General features: G+C 37.9%; 1 protein-coding gene across 1 annotated transcript; it reads left to right on the top strand.

Annotated features, from left to right (window-relative positions):
• Nucleotides 1-12,961: 12,961 nt before the first annotated feature.
• Nucleotides 12,962-14,049, top strand: LOC138319808 (uncharacterized). Its single transcript, XM_069262939.1, has 2 exons — nt 12,962-13,150; nt 13,309-14,049. The coding sequence occupies exons 1-2, from the start codon at nt 12,962-12,964 to the stop codon at nt 14,047-14,049; spliced, it is 930 nt and encodes a 309-aa protein (XP_069119040.1).
• Nucleotides 14,050-24,311: the final 10,262 nt, after the last annotated feature.

Here is a 24,311-nt window from a genome sequence, read left to right as displayed (position 1 = left end):
CCCCTCTAAAGAAACCCCATCCGATCAGCTCGCTCTATCGTGTTAATGGCCAATGGGGAGTTTGGGAGATACTGTATGTATAATTCATAATATTGGATCATAATTAACGCTTTTAATAGGATGTTTGATACAACTTCTAAATATTGAACAATACCTTTAATTTATTATACACCATACATTACAGTATGATGGTATTAAGTACATAGTAGATAGCAGCAAAGTGAGACCTGAACAAATGTTATAGCAACCTAAATACACTTTAGTACATAGTCATATATCTATTGAATATTACCGAAATGTAATCATTTTCAGTTGGCCAAACAAATCTAAGATATAAGGTTGGCCAAACAAATCTTAGATATAAGGTTGGCTAAGCAAATCTTAGATATAAGGTTGGCCAAACAAATTTAAGATATGAGGTTGGCCAAACAAATCTTAGATATGAGGTTGGCTAAGCAAATCTTAGATATGAGGTTGGCCAAACAAATCTTAGATATGAGGTTGGCCAAACAAATCTTAGATATGAGGTCTTATTCCTTGAGTTTTTGATAATAACACCAGCACCTCTATACCTATATACAATCTAAACGTGTGATCTTTGTCATAATTCATAGTAAGAAATCTCCCACTAAGTAATGCGGCTATGATGTGGTGCTGCCACAGGCGTTTGGCTCTATAGACATTTTTCTCTCTATATATATATGTAATACTGTATTACATATTATAGTGAGAAAAATGTCTTAAGAGCCAAACGTCTGTGGTGCTACGGGACAAGACACGGGCGTCTATCCCCCGATACAGTGTCGTTACTAACCACGCCATGTTGACGTATACCGCACATTGTCCTTGTGACGGTCGTATGGTTGTTTACTACTGGCTCGACTTTAGGACAGAATAAGTAACTAGATAATTACTACAAAGGAAGTGAGATTATACCACGGGAGATGATTGACAGGGGTTATTACCGGACAACTGAACCTTAAATGGAATACACAGAAGAATCGATTTACTTTGTAATATTCAACTCACACCCCAACTGTGGGAGCCTTTATCACTGAAGGATACAGGCTATAGGAGGAATCAATTTGATATAAAAAAAATGATTACAAAAATGTATGTGTGTATATGAGTTAAACGTGTCATCCAGTATGAGTTAGCCATGTGTAACTTTTCTGATTGTTATGCGTATGATATAAAAATTAGACAATTATTTAAATGTCTGTATGAATGTAGCTTGCCTTATTTTATCTATCACAATGCTGAATTGGTAGGTTAGCTTGATCGTTCTTCTTATCGTCTGAATTAGTATTTCGTTACAGGGTAGGAGTATTGTATACTTTATACCGTGTCCTTGTGTACCGCATGTGCGCCATTGAATCCTGCAACACACGGTAATTACATTAAATTGTGGTGATAAGGTTAACATTAGCAATTTACATTTATGACCGACACTGAAATGAGATGCTACTTTAACCTACATTGTCACAAAGGATGCCTCTCAAAACCAACCAAAGACAACATTGAGAATTAAACACCAAACTAAGTCTTTGTCCCTTACACCTACCCCAATCCTACGTGACCGCTGACGTTTGCAGTAAATCGTATTTGTGGTAAGTCTGTTGTTTGGTTTGTGTTTATCTAGTTGTGACTCCACCCGTTTGTTAAATAGTGCACTTAAAACCACGAATTTGATTTCACATTGTAAAAATAAATCCCATTACACAAAAAAACAATCACTTATTTTGTAGAAGGACATTTTTGACTTCGTGTTGTATTTGCTTTGAATAACAAGCATTCTGAAATTGAATTGAAGCACATGATAACTCGTCCTAGTGAAAAATAATCGAAGGAATCCTTCAAACAAATGTCGACGTCATCTAAAACCATGTAAAGAGAATATAAATTTAGCAGTGTCATATTATTACAGTTAACAACACAGATATCATTAATATCACATTAAAATATTTCAATTTCTATCGTGGTGACCCAGTCAGTTTATCGAGGTTAAATATTATATATAAAATAGTAAACTGGTGTATATCACTACCTGGGTATGGGGATCAGTCTCCCCACTTGAGACGTGAACAGTTACAGTTTTACGGGGTTATAATAGCTAGAGGCTGTGGCCGACCAACGTACCGCAGCCTCCCAAACCATACAGACATTCACACACACAACCCAAATATACCGCGGTCTCCCAAACCATACAGACATTCACACACACAACACAAATATACCACAGCCTCCAAAACCGTACAGACATTCACACACACAACACAAATATACCACAGTCTCCCAAACCATACAGACATTCACACACACAACACGAATATAACACAGTCTCCCAAACCATACAGACATTCACACACACAACACGAATATAACACAGTCTCCCAAACCATACAGACATTCACACACACAACACGAATATATAACACAGTCTCCCAAACCATACAGACATTCATACACACAACACAAATATACCGCAGTCTCCCAAACCATACAGACATTCACACACACAACACAAATATACCGCGGTCTCCCAAACCATACAGACATTCACACACACAACACAAATATAACACAGCCTCCCAAACCATACAGACATTCACACACACAACACAAATATAACACAGCATCCAAAACCATACAGACATTCACACACAAAACACAAATATACCACAGTCTCCCAAACCATACAGACATTCACACACTCAACACAAATATACCACAGTCTCCCAAACCTTACAGGCATTCACACACACAACACAAATATACCACAGTCTCCCAAACCATACAGGCATTCACACACACAACACAAATATACCACAGTTTCCCTGACCATACAGGCATTCACACACACAACACAAATATACCGCGGTCTCCCAAACCATACAGGCATTCACACACACAACACAAATATACCACAGTCTCCCAAACCATACAGACATTCACACACACAACACAAATATACCGCGGTCTCCGAAACCATACAGACATTCACACACACAACACAAATATAACACAGCCTCCCAAACCATACAGACATTCACACACACAACACAAATATAACACAGCCTCCCAAACCATACAGACATTCACACACTCAACACAAATATACCACAGTCTCCCAAACCTTACAGGCATTCACACACACAACACAAATATACCACAGTCTCCCAAACCATACAGGCATTCACACACACAACACAAATATACCACAGTCTCCCAAACCATACAGACATTCACACACACAACACAAATATACCGCGGTCTCCCAAACCATACAGACATTCACACACACAACACAAATATAACACAGCCTCCCAAACCATACAGACATTCACACACACAACACAAATATAACACAGCATCCAAAACCATACAGACATTCACACACAAAACACAAATATACCACAGTCTCCCAAACCATACAAACATTCACACACTCAACACAAATATACCACAGTCTCCCAAACCTTACAGGCATTCACACACACAACACAAATATACCACAGTCTCCCAAACCATACAGGCATTCACAAACACAACACAAATATACCACAGTCTCCCAAACCATACAGACATTCACACACACAACACAAATATACCGCGGTCTCCCAAACCATACAGGCATTCACACACACAACACAAATATAACACAGTCTCCCAAACCATACAGACATTCACACACACAACACAAATATACCGCAGCCTCCCAAACCATAAAGGCATTCACACACACAACACAAATATACCACAGTCTCCCAAACCATACAGACATTCACACACACAACACAAATATAACACAGTCTCCCAAACCATACAGACATTCACACACACAACACAAATATACCGCAGCCTCCCAAACCATAAAGGCATTCACACACACAACACAAATATACCACAGTCTCCCAAACCATACAGACATTCACACAAACAACACGAATATACCACAGTCTCCCAAACCATACAGACATTCACACACACAACACAAATATACCACAGTCTCCCAAACCATACAGGCATTCACACACACAACACAAATATACCACAGTCTCCCAAACCATACAGGCATTCACACACACAACACAAATATACCACAGTCTCCCAAACCATACAGGCATTCACACACACAACACAAATATACCACAGTCTCCCAAACCATACAGGCATTCACACACACAACACAAATATACCACAGTCTCCCAAACCATACAGGCATTCACACACACAACACAAATATACCACAGTCTCCCAAACCATACAGGCATTCACACACACAACACAAATATACCACAGTCTCCCAAACCATACAGACATTCACACACACAACACAAATATACCGCAGCCTCCCAAACCATACAGACATTCACACACACAACACGAATATACCACAGTCTCCCTGACCATACAGGCATTCACACACACAACACAAATATACCGCGGTCTCCCAAACCATACAGGCATTCACACACACAACACAAATATACCACAGTCTCCCAAACCATACAGGCATTCACACACACAACACAAATATACCACAGTCTCCCAAACCATACAGACATTCACACACACAACACAAATATACCGCGGTCTCCCAAACCATACAGGCATTCACACACACACCACAAATATAACACAGTCTCCCAAACCATACAGACATTCACACACACAACACAAATATACCGCAGCCTCCCAAATTCATTTCAATGCGTTTATTATTTGCTTGTAGTCTATTTTAGTATTCAGCTGTGATTTTACTTTCCTTAGACCAAATATGTACACCTCAGAATGAAAAACGAAATATTTAGATCGAAGTGGATTAATTTCATCTTGGCTGCATTTGGTTATTTTTTTTTAGATTTCTTTACATATATAAAGCCATGTCATAACAAGTCGTATAGAAAACACGCCACATAAGAATGCCATTAACACCAATATTACAATGATTATCAGTCAAGAAATGTTGTGTCTCTGTCGTGTGTAACATTCAATACCATATGCAGAAAGATACCTCTGTTCTCATTCAGTAAAATGACGGTAATTTATACCGTTAACTCGTGTTAAATAATATTCTGACCTAAATGCACTAACTAGTTCAGTGTTGTCATGACGTCACTGCTCAATGATGCTGAACCTAATACGAACATATACGATTGATTTCATCCATACTGTGGACCCTAGTTCTGTTGCCTCTCCATTCAGAGTGTTCCGTCTCTGGAAATATCTGTATTCCACCTATGGCTATATCCTGCAGGTCCGTATCTCCGATCTCTTTCTCCCGACTAATTTACATACGTTTGGTCTCTGGAACAGTCTCAGTGGGTATGATACAGTCAGGTCGGGTCTGAAGTAACAATCACTTCATCGGCAGATGCTTGTAACATTGAAAATCAGCTTTTCAGTTTTTGTGGAAGGTCCTAACACGCCTTATGTATGTATGTAACAACGTAAATTCCTCCGTTTATTTTTCGGAACACCCACCTATATGACGGTACAACAAAGTCAGATACACTCCACAATAAGGGATTACTGGGTTTAGTGTCTATGGCATCCAACAACCAACTCTACCAACACAAACTACAATTTATATACTTATCTCTGAACAGTTACAAGGGTATAGCTCCCGGGATTTACATGTTTAGTGCATTGTCGTCGCTGATAATTGGTTCTGCATCGATTAGAAACACAGTCTATTAATATCTCGCAAACCAAAAGCATGGAAATTAATAATCAGTGTTTTAATCGCTATTTAGAGGACACCCTCGGCCATTATCAATCAAATCTCTCTATAAAGGAGAATACTTTCGTCCCATTTTATTAACAGTCGTATTTGTCTATTTCACTTCAACATTAAGAGCACATATCCTGTTTGTCTATTTCACTTCAACATTAAGAGCACATATCCTGTTTGGCAGACAAAGCATGGGATATGTATATTAGAGTTGTAATTAGTGAGGACTATAAAGGACATTAGAAAACTAAAAGCTTTTTCAACAGTAATCTCATCTACACGAAAAACCTATTTTCACCCATTTCTTCCATGATGTTCTTCATGACCAGCTGCCACTATAGCTTTTCCAAGTAAGACAAAAAATATTAATTAACGAAATATTTCGTTAACTTTAATACTATATTTTCCTTTCCCTTGATAGATAGTAACATACCATTTCCTTTTTTATAAAAGCTATGCATATGAATAGTCCTGTCGTAAACTAAGTCCTATTCCAATATCATGAGTTTCGTTAAGCCATGGGCAACATTCAAGAAGATGCATAACACTGCCATGTCAAGAAAATCAGCCAGGTGAATATCCTACAAGAAGGATATGTGGTGTGGATATTGTGTGGTGTGGATATTGTTTGGTGGATATTGTGTGGTTTGGATATTGTGTGGTGTGAAGTCATTTAGTCTTACTACCGGCGTGGCTATTTCTTCTTTTTTTTTTCTCTCTCATTTTGAGGATGTTTGCTTACATATTATAATACGATAAGTTTATTGAAGTGTTATCAATGAAGCATCCACAGTACATAGCAAAAACTGTCTATGAAGCCAGCATGCCAATTTATTTAATGAGCAATGTCGATCCTTAATTTCAATACATTTATGGAAGATATCTTGAATACGACATCAGATATCTCATAAAGTACATGTATATGGGATGTTGTATGTAATATATAAAATATGTTATATAATTCGATTGAATACAGGATATTCTTACTTCTTTATTTGATATTAAATTGACTTGCTATACTGATCCTTTCGCAAAGCCTAGTCGTTCTGTTTCATGTAAGAACTAGTGATATTTGCTCCAGTGTAAAAAAAGATAAATGTAATTAAAGTTTGCCGTTAAATATCTCTATATTGTAGCGGTCTACAATAACTACCAAGGGTCATTGTCCTTGGACCGCCGCCATCCTCGTTGTATTCCCTTACTAATCAGAACACCATCCAGGTTTTAACCCACCAGACGCTAACTCTACCGAAACACATGGTTCTATTCTCCGATACTCTTTAATTTTTATTTATCTGTGATAATCAGGACCACTGGACAAATTAGATCACGATAACTTGTTCAATGAAACATGAATAAACTGTATGTACAACAGAAGTTATCTCCTACATTTGCACCAAGGTTTATTCGTGTTTACGTGTTGAAGGTAACATATTGCAACGGTTTCAATATACATTCAAGATTGCGTGGTTAAAATATTATGTGTGTGTGTGATGAGTAAAATTGCCAGACCTTTTGACAGAACTGAAGGACATTTGTATTGATGGTCTGCCATGAACGTGGGTCAGAAGAAACTCGCCCCATTATTGGACGTGAAGCGGTAAGTAGGCTGTTTATTCCATAGTGCTAGGTAGATAACACTATCACTATCACTGATATGTAAATGTATAGTAATAAACTGTTGACGCATAAGATCCGCCCTAACAACAATAAACTCCCGGGTACATAGCAGTACTTCTGGTCGTTATATAGAGGCGGCATATCGTCCTTGACAACTACAACATTGTAAGTTAGAAAAATATATACTGTACAGATGTAAGATAAAGTATTGGGGAACAACCAAAGCTTCATATCGAATATATCTTACAGCATACAATAAATATCATTATATAAAAGTGCATCGTTTTCATCTAGAATATTTCATTGCTCTGATGACCTTGAGAAAGAGAATATAATACGCACCATTACTATTCATATATATCAATCATTTCACCAATGTTAACTATAACAGGGAAACAGTTAATTACCAATCAATAGTAATGTATAATAAGATAAACTATAGATAAAACTACTACGTTTTTATTTTTGTTTTGCGTTTACGCTGTTGCTGCGTTATTGTTTGAATTACATTAAGTTCATAGATACATGTATATTAATAAGCATTCTTGATGATATAACATTACAATGTAATTTCTAAAATCTTGCAGAAACATGGAAGTTCTGCCATACAGTGTGGTGCATCGCGATTTACGCAAGGGTCATTTTAAATGATAAATCGTCAACACAAAAGAAATGACCTCAAAGTAAAATTAAATTCTATCAAATCCAAACCTTCATGTCTATACAGGATATGTCTCCAAATGTTACTAGATTTGTCATTAAGCGTCCCTGTCATTTTCTGGGTATCCCTGAATACCTGCCGGGTGTTTCACTGTCGGTTTATATCAGGGAATTCTAACTGTTTCTAAACTGAGATATAAAATACTATGTGAGTATAATGAACCGGATGAGTTGTCCTGTTCGGGGTTTTTGACAGTACCTAGTGTGCTTCAGATAGAGAGAACTATAAGGTCAACATAGAACAAACAATTTTCACACAAAAGGTTTTAAGCAAGAAGCAGGCACAACACACTATGATAATACTACCGGGAGGGTGGGAGTGGATTAACTTAAAGCCACACTTTACGTAACTATCAACAAAAAATCAAGTTAAATTCGACTCCGATATTGTTAGTATTTGTAGATGTAGTTGAAATTAAGATATATTAAAGAATATTTGTAATGATTTTTTAATAACTTTAGTACAGCAGTTGCTGAAAGTCGATACATGTAAACATGCCTTCATTTTAAACTGGTCGCCATAGAAGTTACGATTATTACCGAACGGAAGTCGGAAAGCCCGTTTTCGGAAGAGTTCCGACAGACGTTACGTAGTAACGGTAGTCACATGACGTTCTCGGCAACGACGTTACAATGTCGGCTAACTTCGGCTTGTTTGACTAAGTGGGACCCACCTAGCGATGTTTAATATTTATTTGATTTTTATCAAAGTATTCCGAATCATAATCGCTCATCTTGACTTCGATTTAGTCCTGTCTCTGCATGATTTACAACAGGATTTTTTTTCAACATTCTTTTAAATCATGAAACAAATAAGAAAGATGCGGATATTGGGCCTTTAATAATCCTTTAGTGTGGCTGTTGAAGCACATGTTGAATTGAAAACGAGGCGTGGTAAAGCATGTAAAGTATAACAATTTTAGAAGTATCTATCAATTGAAAATTGAGAATACAACAAAAATGAGTGTTGCAAATGTCATGCGATATAGGTACAACCCCAAGTTGTTGAAAAGGAAGGGAAAAAGGGGTTAGGATACAGGTTAACGAGGAAGAGGTAAACAAAAGAGAGGTTCATAGCATTGATGCGTTTGCTCCTATCAGTTTCAATATAGCGTCTATAGCAATCACTAGACCATAAACCTAGAAGTTGGATATTATCATCTGCGACACCATACGAACTAGCCCAAGTAGCAGCCCCCTCCTCAGAGAGTGACCCCCATAGGAAGCGGCGTGGTATCCTAGCCGAGAGAGAACTAAGTGGGGTTCATTTTGATTCTATGCTAAACTTTGACACTCATATTTCTGAAATTTGAAGAAAGGCATCACAACAGCTTTCTGTACTAAAACGCATTGGCTCTTATCTGACTATGAAAGGAAGAAGTGTTATTTACCATTCTTTTATTATCTCAAATTTTAATTACTGTCCTCTTGTATGGCACTTCAGCAGCATGAAAAGCATATAAGGAAAATGGAAAAGATTCAGGAACGTGCCTTGAGATTTATATACAGGTACCAGGACTACACGTCAACATTTAAACATATTTTAGACATATCTGGAAATGAGTTTTACATGTTAAGAGACTTCGAGATATGGCCTGCGAGGTTTTTAAGATAGTTAACAAGATCTCTCCTGAATATTGTTGAACATTATCTAATTTCGTTCCGTAAAATATCGAGATCCGGAATATCATTTCTATGATTCGCTATTCCTAAATTTATATGTAACCAAGCCTCTCTTTGAATAAAGATGTGGACGGCATGGCAGCTAAGAAAACTTCTGTCTACTTGTATTTTGTTTGATATGACAACTCCACATCAACATGGTGGCAGCGGTGACGGTCGTATGCTATGAACTGTACTTCGTACAACGTAAGTGTTGAACTGTTCTATGACTAAATCTATGAAATAATCGGTGAAGAAGGTCAAGAGGCCTAGGTTTTCCTTCCCGCAGCCGAGGCAATGGCCGTACCGGCAACCCAGCATATCAACACAAATTTACGTTTACCCCCCGAATTAAACATTCATTCAGGAAATGTGTCGGAGAATTTCAAAACATGGAACGGCATATCGAAATATACTTAACCGCGAGTGGAATCTCACGGATGGGCGGCGAAATACAAACCGCAACAATAATTAATTGTGGAGGGGAGGCCCTATTGAAGGCATACGATCACTTTACGTGGGAAGACGGGATGGATAAGAATAACCCCGTAGATGTTTTCAACAAAATTAGAGATTACTGTAATCCTAGACAAAACGAGGTCGCCGAGTCCCACAAATTTTGGACTGTATAGTATTTTGAGCCTTTTGATCAATTTTTGACTGAATTGAGATCACGCGCAGCATCCTGTAATTTCGGGACACAGGAAAATAGGATGATAAGGGACAAAATAGTTTTCAGCGCTACTGGAAAAGTACAGCAACTGCTACTACGTGATGACGACCTTACCCTCAAGAGAGCAATCAAAATATGTCAATCTTATGAACAAGCAAATAGACAGGTGAGTCAAATGAAAGAACCTGCCTATAAAGACTCTAAAGTACACAAACTGAAAGCCACTACCAAGCACAATGTTAAGGGAAAACAAAACAACCGATGAACAGTAGGCCTAATTACAGGGAATCAAATGCTAGTGTAACTGTCAGAGAGTGTAAATTTTGCGGACGGACACACACTATGAAAAAGGAGGCATGCCCAGCATGGGGAAAGACATGTACCCAGTGTAATGGACGAAACCACTTCAAAGTTAAATGCAAAAAGAAAAATCTTCATGTCGTCGGTGTGGAGGGAGAAAACTCTGATTTCGACGAAGATGGAAACGACCAGTGGTTACACTCTGTCGCGATGAAACAGAGTAAGAACATAATTACTGCCTCCATGACTGTAAATGAGAATTCCGTGAAATTTCAGCTAGACAGTGGAGCTGGTGTGAATACCATCAACCAAAGATATGTTCGGAGAGAACAAGTTCAGCCAACAACTCTCACCCTACACATATTTAATGAGAGCACACTCCAACCATTGGGAGAGACGGAACTCATGGTCACGAATCCTAAAACAGGAGAGGGACAGTCTGTGAAATTTGTTGTAGTCAATAATAGATTACAGAACATTCTTGGGTTAAGATCCATACAAGAATTGGGTCTAGTCACTATAAACAATGAACGGTTCATTGGAAAAGTGGAATCATCAACTGTTACCAAACTGGGTGACCTAGGGGAGGCAACTCTTACTCTTGACCCTGAGGTAAAACCTAAAGTTCTACCTTGTAGAAAACTACCAATCTCACTCCAAGATCAAGTCAAGGCTGAATTAGACAGTCTGGTGGAGAGACAGATTTTGATACCAATTACCAAACCTACACCTTGGGTAAGTCAAATGGCGGTGGCCCATAAGGCAAACGGAAAACTCAGGATCTGTTTGGACCCCCAAGTACTAAACACAGCCCTTCAAAGAGAGCACTTCAAACTACCGACAATTGACGATGTTTTGCCAAAGTTGAACAATGTCCGCGTATTTAGTAAACTAGACGTAAAGGAGGCTTTTTGGCATATACGCCTGGAAGAAGAATCCAGTGAATATACAACCATGATTACTCCATTTGGACGATATAGATGGGCTCGACTACCTTTTGGACTGAAGGTATCTAGTGAAATCTTCCAGAGGAAATTAAACGAAGCCCTAGAAGGACTAGATGGTATTTTCGCCATAGCTGACGATATCATTGTTGTAGGAAAAGGCGCGTCAGACGCAATCGCTCTGGAGGACAACAAAGAGAAACTAGAGATTCTTTATCAGCGATGTGAAGAACGAAACATAGTCCTTAATGAAGAGAAGAAAGCTACAGGTCTCAAGGAAATACTCTTTCATGGACATACCATTATCGCCAATGGTATTAAAGCAGACCCTCTGAAAGTTGAGGCCATTCTGAAAATGGCCAGTCCTACTGATGCTCCAGGAGTGCGAAGATTTTGTGGTATGGTTCAATACATGGCCAGGTTCTTACCTTCTCTCTCGACAATGATAGAACCACTACGTGAACTTACACGTAAAGATGTAGATTTCAAGTGGACAAAGACACATGATGCATGTTTCTCTACTGTAAAACAGGCACTCACATCTACACCAGTCTTAGTATACTATGATCCCAACAAGGAGTTAGTAATCCAGGTTGACAGTAGCAAAGATGGTATCGGTGCTGTTATGTTGCAGGATGGAAAACCATTGGAGTATGCATCCCGAGCACTTACTTCCTCGGAAAGGAAGTGGGCACAAATCGAAAAGGTAGCACTCGCTACTCTATATGGTGCAGAACGGTTTGACCAGTATACATATGGCCGGAAAATAGTAATTGAAAATGATCACAAGCCGTTGGAGTCAATACTGAAGAAACCACTTTGCAGTGCCCCAAGGAGGCTTCAGGATATCATCATGAAACTCTACCGGTATGATGTAGAATTCCGTTTCCTTAAAGGGACATCACTTGTCATTGCTGATACTCTGAGCAGAGCATATCTTGACGAAGCTAGACCTCGCATCATGAACATAGAGGTCAATGAGGACATTTCAGACAAATGGCTAAGAGAAATATGTGACGCCACATCATCAGACCCTGATCTTCAAACCTTAATGAACACTATAGAAACTGGATGGCAAGAAACAAGGGAGACAACTCAAAATCCTTGTAAGCCCTACTTCGATGTAAGAGACACTCTGGGGATTATAGATGGTTTGATAGTGAAAGGAGAAGCTGTCATCGTACCCAAATCACTACGAGCTGACATCAAATCTAAGCTTTACAAATCACATGTTGGATTAGACGCCACTATGAGGAGAGCCAAGGTACAGTATACTGGCCCGGTATGAAAACTGAAATAAAGCAAATGGTGGAAACCTGTGAGGCGTGTCAAGAGATGGCACCTCGATCTACGAAACTACCACTCAAACAACATAATGATGGTGACAAGCCATGGAAAAAGTTAGGTATGGATCTATTTGAGATAAAAGGGAGACAATACCTGATAACTGTAGACTACTACAGCAACAACATAGAGGTTGATTACCTCTCAAAGGTAACCTCAACTGCTGTCGTGAACGTTCTGAAGAAACAATTCGCTCATTTTGAAATTCCACAATAATTGTGTCAGATGGAGGACCACAATTTACCTCTAGAGAATTCCAACACTTTACCAAGACATTGGGTATTAACCATGTGACGTCATCTCCTCAGCATCAGCGAGCGAACGGCAAGGCTGAAGCAGCAGTAAAAGTGATCAAACATCTTATGATAAAATGTACCAGAAACAGAGAGGACCAATACGAGGCCCTTATGGAACTAAGGAACGTGCCTAGACAGGATACAGGACTCAGTCCTAACGAGATGGTATTCGGTCGACGAACGCGTACGCTCCTCCCAGATTTGAACCATGGTCGCGAGGAAAATGACGTGGTTAAACGAAAACGCGAGAGTCAGAAGAAAAGTGTCAAACGTTACTATGACAAGATTGCTCGTGATCTATCTTATGTGAAGGAAGGACAGAATGTCTATTTTCAATACAAGGAACATGAACGATGGATACTAGGTCGTATTTTAGAACAGTGTAGTGACTCTACCTACATGATACAGGCTCAGAATGGTGCTGTGTACCGTAGAAATCGAATGCACATTCGACCAACTAAGGTTGAGGCAATTATCCGCGATAGGTCACCGTGTACACGTTACCACAGCAACAGTGACACTCCGGACAAGAGTGATATTACGGTACCACAACATCAACCCATATGTGTTAGCCATGAGTTGGACAATCGAGCAAGCCCGATTAAGCGCGATGAGGAAAAGTGTGCCACTAACACTTCACCATCTAAAACCATGGAAGGAACCACAAAGGGAAGCCTTAACGTACCACCCAGAAGGTCTGGAAGGGAAAGGAGAGAACCTACTCATTTGAAAGACTTTGTTCGTTATAAGTGAATCTCCTCAAAGAATAGGTGGTTCTCGGAAACTCTAGTATTTCGGATGAGTTCCAATCAAAGTTTAAAGTTTGTTTCTAGTAGTTATAGTTAGTTAAAGTAGTTAGTGTGTTTAAAAGGTCCTAAAGACTTGTTTGAACAGGACATTTTATACTGCCGGTGAAATTATGTGAAGGACACTGTTAAAAATAATAATAATAAGTCGGAGAACACACAAGTTCAGTAAGTTTACTGTAATACCTTAATTTCTTAACTTCTAGTCATATATATCTGCTAGTCAAGAGACATTATCATATATGTGTTTATGGTAAACCAAATATTTCAAGTTAAAGTTATATATGTTCAGTGCTACCTTAGATAGTCTTTTCTTAAAGAAAAAGGGATGTTGAACATTATCTAATTTCGTTCCGTAAAATATCGAGATCCGGAATATCATTTCTATGATTCGCTATTCCTAAATTTATATGTAACCAAGCCTTTCTTTGAATAAAGATTTGGACGGCATGGCAGCTAAGAAAACTTCTGTCTACTTGTATTTTGTTTGATATGACAACTCCACATCAACAAATATGTCCAGGACTTGATAACAATCAAACAATCATCTTTTTTATAATTTCAGACAAGACAGAAAAGCAGACATCAAAAAAACTAACACGGTTAAGTATGGTCATAAATCATTTTCTTTTGAGGCCGCTCGGGTGTGGAACAGTCTTCCAAATGAATTCCGAAGAGTAGAAAACTTGTCGGAGTTTAAAAGACTGATCCACACCTGGGACGGCCAAATTTGTCAGTGTGCCATTTGTCTGTCTTGTCATTCTCCTGTGTATACTTACATATTTCTTTTATCCTGTGTTCTGTATTATTCTGTATTATGCAGCTTGTGTATACATGTACACTATATGTATCTGCTAAAGCTTTGTCATGTTTACGCTTTTTCGTTTATTTATCACTAGTCTATGTTTATGACACTTTGTCTTTATATAATATGGTCTTAATTTTGCTTTTTACGATCTCAAATTAAAATGCTTCCTTTTAACTCACACTATATTAGTGTATAATCTGTCAATTTTTACTTTTTGCTATGTTAGCATGTATGTATATTACACCGATCTGATAGTGTTTTAATCCCTGCCTTCAGTAACACAGTGTTTGTACAAATTCGAGTGTTCATGTTTTAACTAACGTCTTTGTTTTACCCTTTAATTTCTGTGATATATATACAAACCTATTCTTGTGATTTTCCATATTTTAATATAATCTTTGTGTTGTCAACAATGCATATATACTTTTGTTTGTCGCGATAATAGCTCACAAGAGCTAATGTTATTTGTAAGAAATATGCGACTTTAAATAAAATTTATTGTATTGTATTGTATTGTATAGTATAGGCCTCAAGAGGAAACCAGAGTAGGATATATTCCAGCGAATTTGCGCAGAAATTTGGTCAAATTGTGCACTTTTTGATAAAAACACAACCAAAAGAAAACTTTTTAGGACCCGGGCCATTTCCAAAAATAGCCTATGACGTCATGGCGGCCATTTTCCAATATGGCAGCCACACATATTACTTATTATATTCTAAAACATCAAGTTATAGTTATCAAAATTCATTAAGATTTAAATATAATTTATTTGATTTGACATCAAGAATCCAACCAAAGGAAACTTTTTAGGACCCGGGCCATTTCCAAAAATAACCTATGAGGTCATGGCGGCCATTTTCCAATATGGCCGCCACACACTTATTACTGTACATTCCAACAGCATCAAGTTATAGTTATAAAAATTCATTTAAGATTTAGATATGTTAAAGTTGGTTTGACATCAAGAATACAACCAAACAAAACTTTTTAGAATCTTGGTCATTTCCAAAAATAGCATATGACGTTATATCGGCCTTTTTCCAATATGGCCGCCACACACACTACTTAATACAGGGGTATCAGAACCCATTTGTGATATATAAGTAATTAATTTAATTCATATTAACTTTTAATTCTTACTATAATTCAAATTAGCTTTTAATTCTTCATGCATTTATTTATTAAAATATGTCATTATCTAGGCTAGTGTTGTTCTGCTTTGAAGGTAGACTCATTCTCGAAAAGTTATTCTCTGAGTATTGCCTTCCTAACTGAAATAAAAAAGAAGCTTACACTACCTACTATGTAGATAAGTAAAGCAACTTTTAATACCATAAGGGCATGTGATGATTATTTTCCTTGATCTCTTTGGGAATCAAACTTCCAAATTTATGTTGCATCATTTCTTAAGATAACGCTATTTACTGATTTTTCTTTACTCATACGACATATTGGTGTCATTGGAAGATTCAACCATAGTCAATAAAAACGATATTTCTGCTCCTGCTTAGCACACAGCATAAAGTGAATGGGACGACTGGTTTGCCCATTTGCAGTTTAATAGGTCTTTGGCAGCATCTTTCAGTGAAGAAATCTTAGACAAGAAACTTTAGAGTAAAGACATAACAAAGGTAATTATATGCTACAATCATCTATCAGGCTCATTAGAAATACCTAGTAGTAAATAGCATTACCTTAAGGGAAGGGCAGTAGCTGAATCATAGGTATATTGATATAACAAGAGGCCCATAGGCTTTAACAGTCACCTGAGTTCGGATACAGAATGAAGCAAAGACATATAAACACTATATATTGGCCCATATAGGCCCTTGAAGTCAGTCAGTGATTTTATATATTTGACTTTTTAATCTTTGAAGATTAGCCATTTTGACCCCTTTTGGCCCCGCCCCTCTGGCCCCTGAGCGTCGACCAGGACCAATATGGATATGACGTTAAAATGCTATTTCAGATTAATAATTCTTACCCAGTTTTTGACTATTTTCCTTGAAAACTAAGTAAATAATGTTCATAAATGTGTTTTCCTATATAAACTATAGTAAACTTGACCCCCTCCAAGGGAAAAACTAGAGACCCCAGGGTCATATAATTCACAATTTTTGTAAAGGACCTTAAGAAATTTCCATCTATGAAGAGTATTTGATTCTACCAGTTCAAGAAAGTTTTAGCATATTTGACGCCTTTTGGTCCCGCCCCTAAGGCCCCTTGGGGGCAAGTCATGGAAAATTTGCTAACAGGATTCAATGGCCATTTCATAGGGATAATTCTGATAACATTTGAATAATTTCCTATTACAAATGACCAAGTAATGCTCAAAAATGTGTTTTCCCTATATAAACTATAGTAAACTTAAACCCCTCCCAAGGTAGAAACCTTAGACCCCAGGGTCATATAATTAACAATTTTGTAGAGGGTATTGAGACCTTTCTATCCATGAAGAGTATTCGATTCTATTACATCTGTGAGTGGAGAAGAAGATTTTTGAAATTTTAGTAAATTTTACTCCTTTTGGTCCCTCCCACAGCCCCCTAGGGGGTGGGGGTCATATAATTCACAATTTTGATTGGCCTTATGCCTAAGAAGGTATGTGCAAAATTTCATTGAAATTGCTTCCGCGGTTTTGGAGAAGAAGTCGAAAATATAAATTGTTTATAGTCGCACGACGGACGACGACAGACAAAAGGCGATTAGAAAAGTTCACCATGAGACTTTGTCTCAGGTGACCTAAAAACTGAAAAATACCAAAAAAAAAACGACTAGACAACACATTATCAGCTTTTCTACTTATGAGATGACACTTACAGGTGTGATCTGTGGTATGGATAATCCATTTTTAGAACTGGACAAATGATCGAGTCCATGCAAGCAATGGATTGTATCGGTACAAACAGCATACCATCTCAGAGAATGGCTTATTACTGGAGAAAAACTTTTTTTTAATAAAATTTCATCATCTTTGTACCAATTAGGAATACCAAGAAGGTACCATATCACTGGAGGAGCTGCTTACCAAAGCACATGTAATTATCACTGGAGGAGCTGCTTACCAAAGTACATGTAATTATCACTGGAGGAGCTGCTTACCAAAGTACATGTAATTATCACTGGAGGAGCTGCTTACCAAAGTACATGTAATTATCACTGGAGGAGCTGCTTACCAAAGTACATGTAATTATCACTGGAGGAGCTGCTTACCAAAGTACATGTAATTATCACTGGAGGAGCTGCTTACCAAAGTACATGTAATTATCACTGGAGGAGGTGCTTACCAAAGTACATGTAATTATCACTGAGGAGCTGCTTACCAAAGTACATGTAATTATCACTGGAGGAGGTGCTTATCAAAGTACATGTAATTATCACTGGAGGAGCTGCTTACCAAAGTACTTGTAATTATCACTGGAGGAGGTGCTTACCAAAGCACATGTAATTATCACTGGAGGAGCTGCTTACCAAAGTACTTGTAATTATCACTGGAGGAGCTGCTTATCAAAGTACATGTAATTATCACTGGAGGAGCTGCTTACCAAAGTACATGTAATTATCACTGGAGGAGGTGCTTACCAAAGCACATGTAATTATCACTGGAGGAGCTGCTTACCAAAGTACATGTAATTATCACTGGAGGAGCTGCTTACCAAAGTACTTGTTATTATCTCTGGAGGAGCTGCTTACCAAAGTACATGTAATTATCACTGGAGGAGCTGCTTACCAAAGTACATGTAATTATCACTGGAGGAGCTGCTTACCAAAGTACATGTAATTATCACTGGAGGAGCTGCTTACCAAAGTACATGTAATTATCACTGGAGGAGGTGCTTACCAAAGTACATGTAATTATCACTGGAGGAGCTGCTTACCAAAGTACATGTAATTATCACTGGAGGAGCTGCTTACCAAAGTACTTGTAATTATCACTGGAGGAGGTGCTTACCAAAGTACATGTAATTATCACTGGAGGAGCTGCTTACCAAAGTACATGTAATTATCTCTGGAGGAGCTGCTTACCAAAGTACATGTAATTATCACTGGAGGAGCTGCTTATCAAAGTACATGTAATTATCACTGGAGGAGCTGCTTACCAAAGTAATTATCTTAATAATGCTCATGGTGGTCGTATTGTCCGTTGACACAATCACAGTTTTATAACACCACCAAGTGGCCCACAGCCATTGTTTCTTTAATATTAATATGTTCGGAGGACATCACTGGCAGGTCTAATTCCCAATTGAAATAAAAGTAAGCGCCATTAAAGTACCCTGCACATCCTTTATCAACGCGTCTGTCTGTAGGCCTGTTAGAGGTGTTGACTCTATAAAGCGGACACAGCCGTTAAAAGTTGACATAAACGTTATCCACCAGTTTAAGTCGGAGAAAAACTCATTAGAACTTTTATATTCGCTTTGAATCAAATTTAGCATACGTCTGAGAAAGGTGCGGCCTCCCTTTATCACTGAACATGCCCAACTGAGCTTTCCACATAAAGATTCTAGTTGTTTGACACGTGCACGCTTTTTTTCCAACAAACGTATATGGTAACTTTTGATATTCGGTCATTCTTTCCTGCGGTAAACTCAATGTTAGTTCCGTCGTGTTGATTAAGACTCCAAGGAAGATAAGCTGCTGACTAGGACCCTCGACTTTGTTCCACGATATATTGAAGCCCAATTTTCTCAGAGTTGAGATGAGTAATCCAAGACCTCTATTGCACTGTTCAAAAGTGTTGCAATAATCAGAAAATCGTCTAAATATGCGATGACTGTCACATTAAATTGAACTTTCACGATATGACACACAGATGAACTCAGCTTTTGAAAGATTTATGAGTTTTAAGCGGGCCCAAAAGGTAATTTTGTGTCATACATATATGATGGTGATGTTTCTTCCTTAAACGTCCACTTTAAGCCTGTGCAGGCATATTCTGAAGGGTGAATTTTTACTGAACGGTAGGCACTTTTTAAATCCACACTTACTATGAAATCACATGGTTTAATAATAGAAATAGCACTTTTTAAATCCATATAAGAACAATCTGTATCCGAAGTATAAGAATTTAAGCATGTATGTACAGGCCGACTAGTATGATGAATTAAGCGAACATCCCCGTTCGCTTTAGGGACAGTTCCAAGCGAACTAATCATTGTCGGTTTTGTATCCGTTTGGTATGGGCCGAGTTTTGTAGTAAGCATCACGTATACCAACTAAAAGTTCCTCCCTATCATCACAATCATTTGGGAGAAGTTCTTCCCACGCCTATGTTTTAAACAGTTTGTTCAGTCTACTGTTGAGCTGGCCAGTTTTTTGGGAGACCCTGTGACAGTGGGGTAAGAATTGGAAGTGTCTTGGGAGTGGTTAACGGCCGAATCAACATTTGAAAGACAAATGGCACAAATATGTGCCATCCTACATGTCGGTCGCGTACACATGTTCTTAATGAAGCTACGACAGATTTCTTTCCCGTTAGGCAGAAAGGGACCCTTCATTCGTCGACTCGGTGCACTGTTTGAATGCCCTCCTCTTGGAAAGCCCTGGACGTGGCATTAGAGGATTTATGAACTAGGTTGAATTCTCGCAGATCTTATCCACTCAAAATGCTCCCGATATTCTTTATCATAAAGGAGCACGGAAAACCAAACATACTTGGGCGCGAGCCGAAAAATATCAGCTGTATAGTTTAAAGACGCTGCACCGCTGACAAATGGTAGTTTTTCTCTATCAAAAACAGGAGCAGACGATTTAGTATTTTTCTTCAGTTGAAAAAGTTACTTACCATTACCATCATTGAAAAGTTTGAGCTTCTAATTTTACTTCAAGATAAAAGTATTAAAAAAATGAGCTTCTAATTTTACTTCAAGATAAAAGTATTAAAAAATTGAGCTTCTAATTTTACTTCAAGATAAAAGTATTAAAAAATTGAGCTTCTAATTTTACTTCAAGATAAAAGTATTAAAAAATTGAGCTTCTAATTTTACTTCAAGATAAAAGTATTAAAAATAATTTACTGCATTCCGAAAAAAATCCCTGGCACTATATCGTATATGGAAGTACTGATTGCGCATGCACCAAAAGCAAAATAAACTATTTCATATTATTTTTTGTTTTAATTAGACACATATACACACGATTAAATACCAATAATTGCTTAAATGATGAGTATCGTTTCTATTTTGTCGGCGGTGGAGCATCTTTAAGTATATGGCGCAGAATTTGGAAGGTCGCCTGATTTTGTGAGGGCATTCATGATTTGGATGTTCGCGAATCCCCGTTGTTCTAGTGTCACTTTTTCCAAAGTACGAGTTTTACCTATTCTCACCTCCATATTTTTGCCTAGATTCACAGTATCAAATTGGGGAATAGCGTCCTGCCAGATATGGTCTACGATTTCTAAACATTTTAGCTGTTCGTTGTTATTGTTCAAGTTTTTCAATATCCACTCACCGACACTGGCAGCGGCTCCAATGTCTTGACCTTGACCGTGATCCCTAGAGTTGTCTGGTATCACGTAATCTTTTGGGAGTTCAGTTCGTATGTTTTCCTTTTCTACATTAATTTGTCTTCGTATCATAATTTTTTTCTTTGTCAATTTTTATCCTTTTCAGTTCGTTTTGCAGTTGTTGTAGCTCTTCATCGTCATGATCGTCCACGTGATCGCCATCACTCCTCGGCATGGGTCCATGTTCTGGCATTGTCAAAGATTCGTGGAAAACGTCTTCCGTGTCACTTTCGTAGGACTCTTCTTCATTTTGAAGGGCGTTGATAAACCCCTGTAGTCTTGCTCCCGTGCGCTTGGGGCGAGCCCCGCCGGTACCTTCAGCCATATTGCAGCAAAAAATCATCAGCCTTTAGCCTGGCTGTTGAAGCACATGTTGAATTGAAAACGAGGCGCGGTAAAACATGCGGAAGTATAACAATTTTAGAAGCACTAAAATTACAGAATGCGGGAAAGAAAGCGGAACGACAATCCTAAAATATATTTACAGTTCAATAAAATTCTAAAAACGTTTGTTGTGTTTTTGATCAACAAGAACACCGAATCTGACGAAGCGTATTTCACATTAAAAATGTTACAGTTCAGTCTTCTTATACTTGTATGGTCATGACATAAATGACTTCTGTAAAGTGAAAGGAAAAGACCAAAATGAATGTAAGCATATTTATAAAGAGTGGATGTTGCAGTAAAAAACTCAAAAGAACTATTTGGAACTGCCCGATAGTATCGACAGTATGTTTGCAGACTACTAGCTAGGAAACGTACTAATGGAAACTTGATATGAAATGTAAACCTGGTCAACTCTCCTTCTTGTCTCGAGTTAGAGACCAGTAAATCATTGGATGTAACGCCATTACAAGAGGTGGCACTAGAATTTCACGGGAATGACATTAATATGCGAATAGGCAGTTAGCGTGCTATAGAATATATCGCCCATTTGTCTGGAAAAACTAAGGAACGCCATAATATGATGTCATAGCAACAACCCATTCTTAGATCTACAATGGGGTACTAGACCTTCATGATAAAGAGAGACAACTCTTATTTCACCCTTTTCATCCAAAGAGAGACAACTCTTATTTCACCCTTTTCATCCAGACAAAGATAGACAATTCTTATTTCACCCTCTTCATCAAGACAAAGAGAGACAACTCTTACTTCACCCTCTCCATCAAGACAAAGAGAGACAACTCTTATTTCACCCTCTTCATCAAGACAAAGAGAGACAACTCTTATTTCACCCTTTTCATCCAAACTCTTATTTCACCCTCTCCATCAAGACAAAGAGAGACAACTCTTATTTCACCCTCTTCATCAAGACAAAGAGAGACAACTCTTATTTCACCCTCTTCATCCAGACAAAGAGAGACAACTCTTATTTCACCCTTTTCATCAAGACAAAGAGAGACAACTTTTATTTCACCCTCTTCATCAAGACAAAGAGAGACAACTCTTATCTCACCCTCTTCCAAAGTATCCACTTCCCACAATGACCCAACTTAGCTAGCCAAGTGTATTCCATACTTGTACTGAATACCCTTGGTTAGCGAAGCTGACCATAATCAACACCAAGAAAACAGTAATCTTGAGGGATACTGCAACTCAAGCAACCACTTCAATTAATCTGATAAAAGTGACTTCATACTTCTGTGGTTTGTTGATCATTGGAAAAACTAAAAGTTACCTTTTCCAAACATGTTAATAAAATAAGTATTCTTCACAAACAGTTATATTTGCCTTATCTTATCAGTTTTATAAATCAATTTCAGTCACAAACAGTTATTCATATCAAATGGAACTCTGCTTCAAAAATACTTCAAATTCTAATTTTTTGTTCAATTAAATTAAAAAATCCTTTCAATACAATGATCAACTACCACTAAATGTCCGATTACAATAAATAACAACACAAGGTCTAAAGTTTATCACTTTATTCAAATACATAGCTATAATTTCAGAATCTACAGTATTCATCACTTCTCAAACAAATGTCCAGTAATCTGTGGTCTTACAGCTGATTAACCTTACTTTGTCTGAACAAAATCCAGTAGGTCATTCTGACCAGAGTTACTTCCCCTTATTTCGCTCTATCAACTGTTATAGTGATACTCTTCTTAAGGATGTCAGTATTATCAGTTTTTGATGAAAAAAAATTGACCAAGGATGTATGCCTTTTTGAGATTTGATCTGATTTTGATTTTATTGACATCCCAGACTGATTATACACTTGTGGTTCTGACCATACTCAGACAACAAGTTAGCCTTATTGACATTGGAGACTGATTATACACTTGTGATTCTGACCAAACTCAAACAACAGGTTAGCCTTATTGACATACAAGACTGATTATACCCTTGTGGTTCTGACCAAACTCAGACAACAGGTTAGCCTTATTGACATTGGAGACTGATTATACACTTGTGATTCTGACCAAACTCAGACAACAGGTTAGGCTTATTGACATACAAGACTGATTACACACTGGTGGTTCTGACCAAACTCAGACAACAAGTTAGCCTTATTGACATCCGAGACTGATTATACACTTGTGGTTCTGACCAAACTCAGACAACAGGTTAGCCTTATTGACATCCGAGACTGATTATACACTTGTGGTTCTGACCAAACTCATTCAACAAGTTAGCCTTGTTGACATTGGAGACTAATTATACACTTGTGGTTCTGACCAAACTCAGACAACAGGTTAGCCTTATTGACATACAAGACTGATTACACACTTGTGGTTCTGACCAAACTCAGACAACATGTTAGCCTTATTGACATCAGAGACTGATTATACACTTGTGGTTCTGACCAAACTCAGACAACAGGTTAGCCTTATTGACATACAAGACTGATTATACACTTGTTGTTCTGACCAAACTCTGACA

Source organism: Argopecten irradians, chromosome 3, assembly GCF_041381155.1.
Source record: "Argopecten irradians isolate NY chromosome 3, Ai_NY, whole genome shotgun sequence".
Taxonomy (NCBI): domain Eukaryota; kingdom Metazoa; phylum Mollusca; class Bivalvia; order Pectinida; family Pectinidae; genus Argopecten; species Argopecten irradians.
Note: the sequence above shows the minus strand (reverse complement) of the source record. Positions and strands in the feature narration are given on the sequence as shown.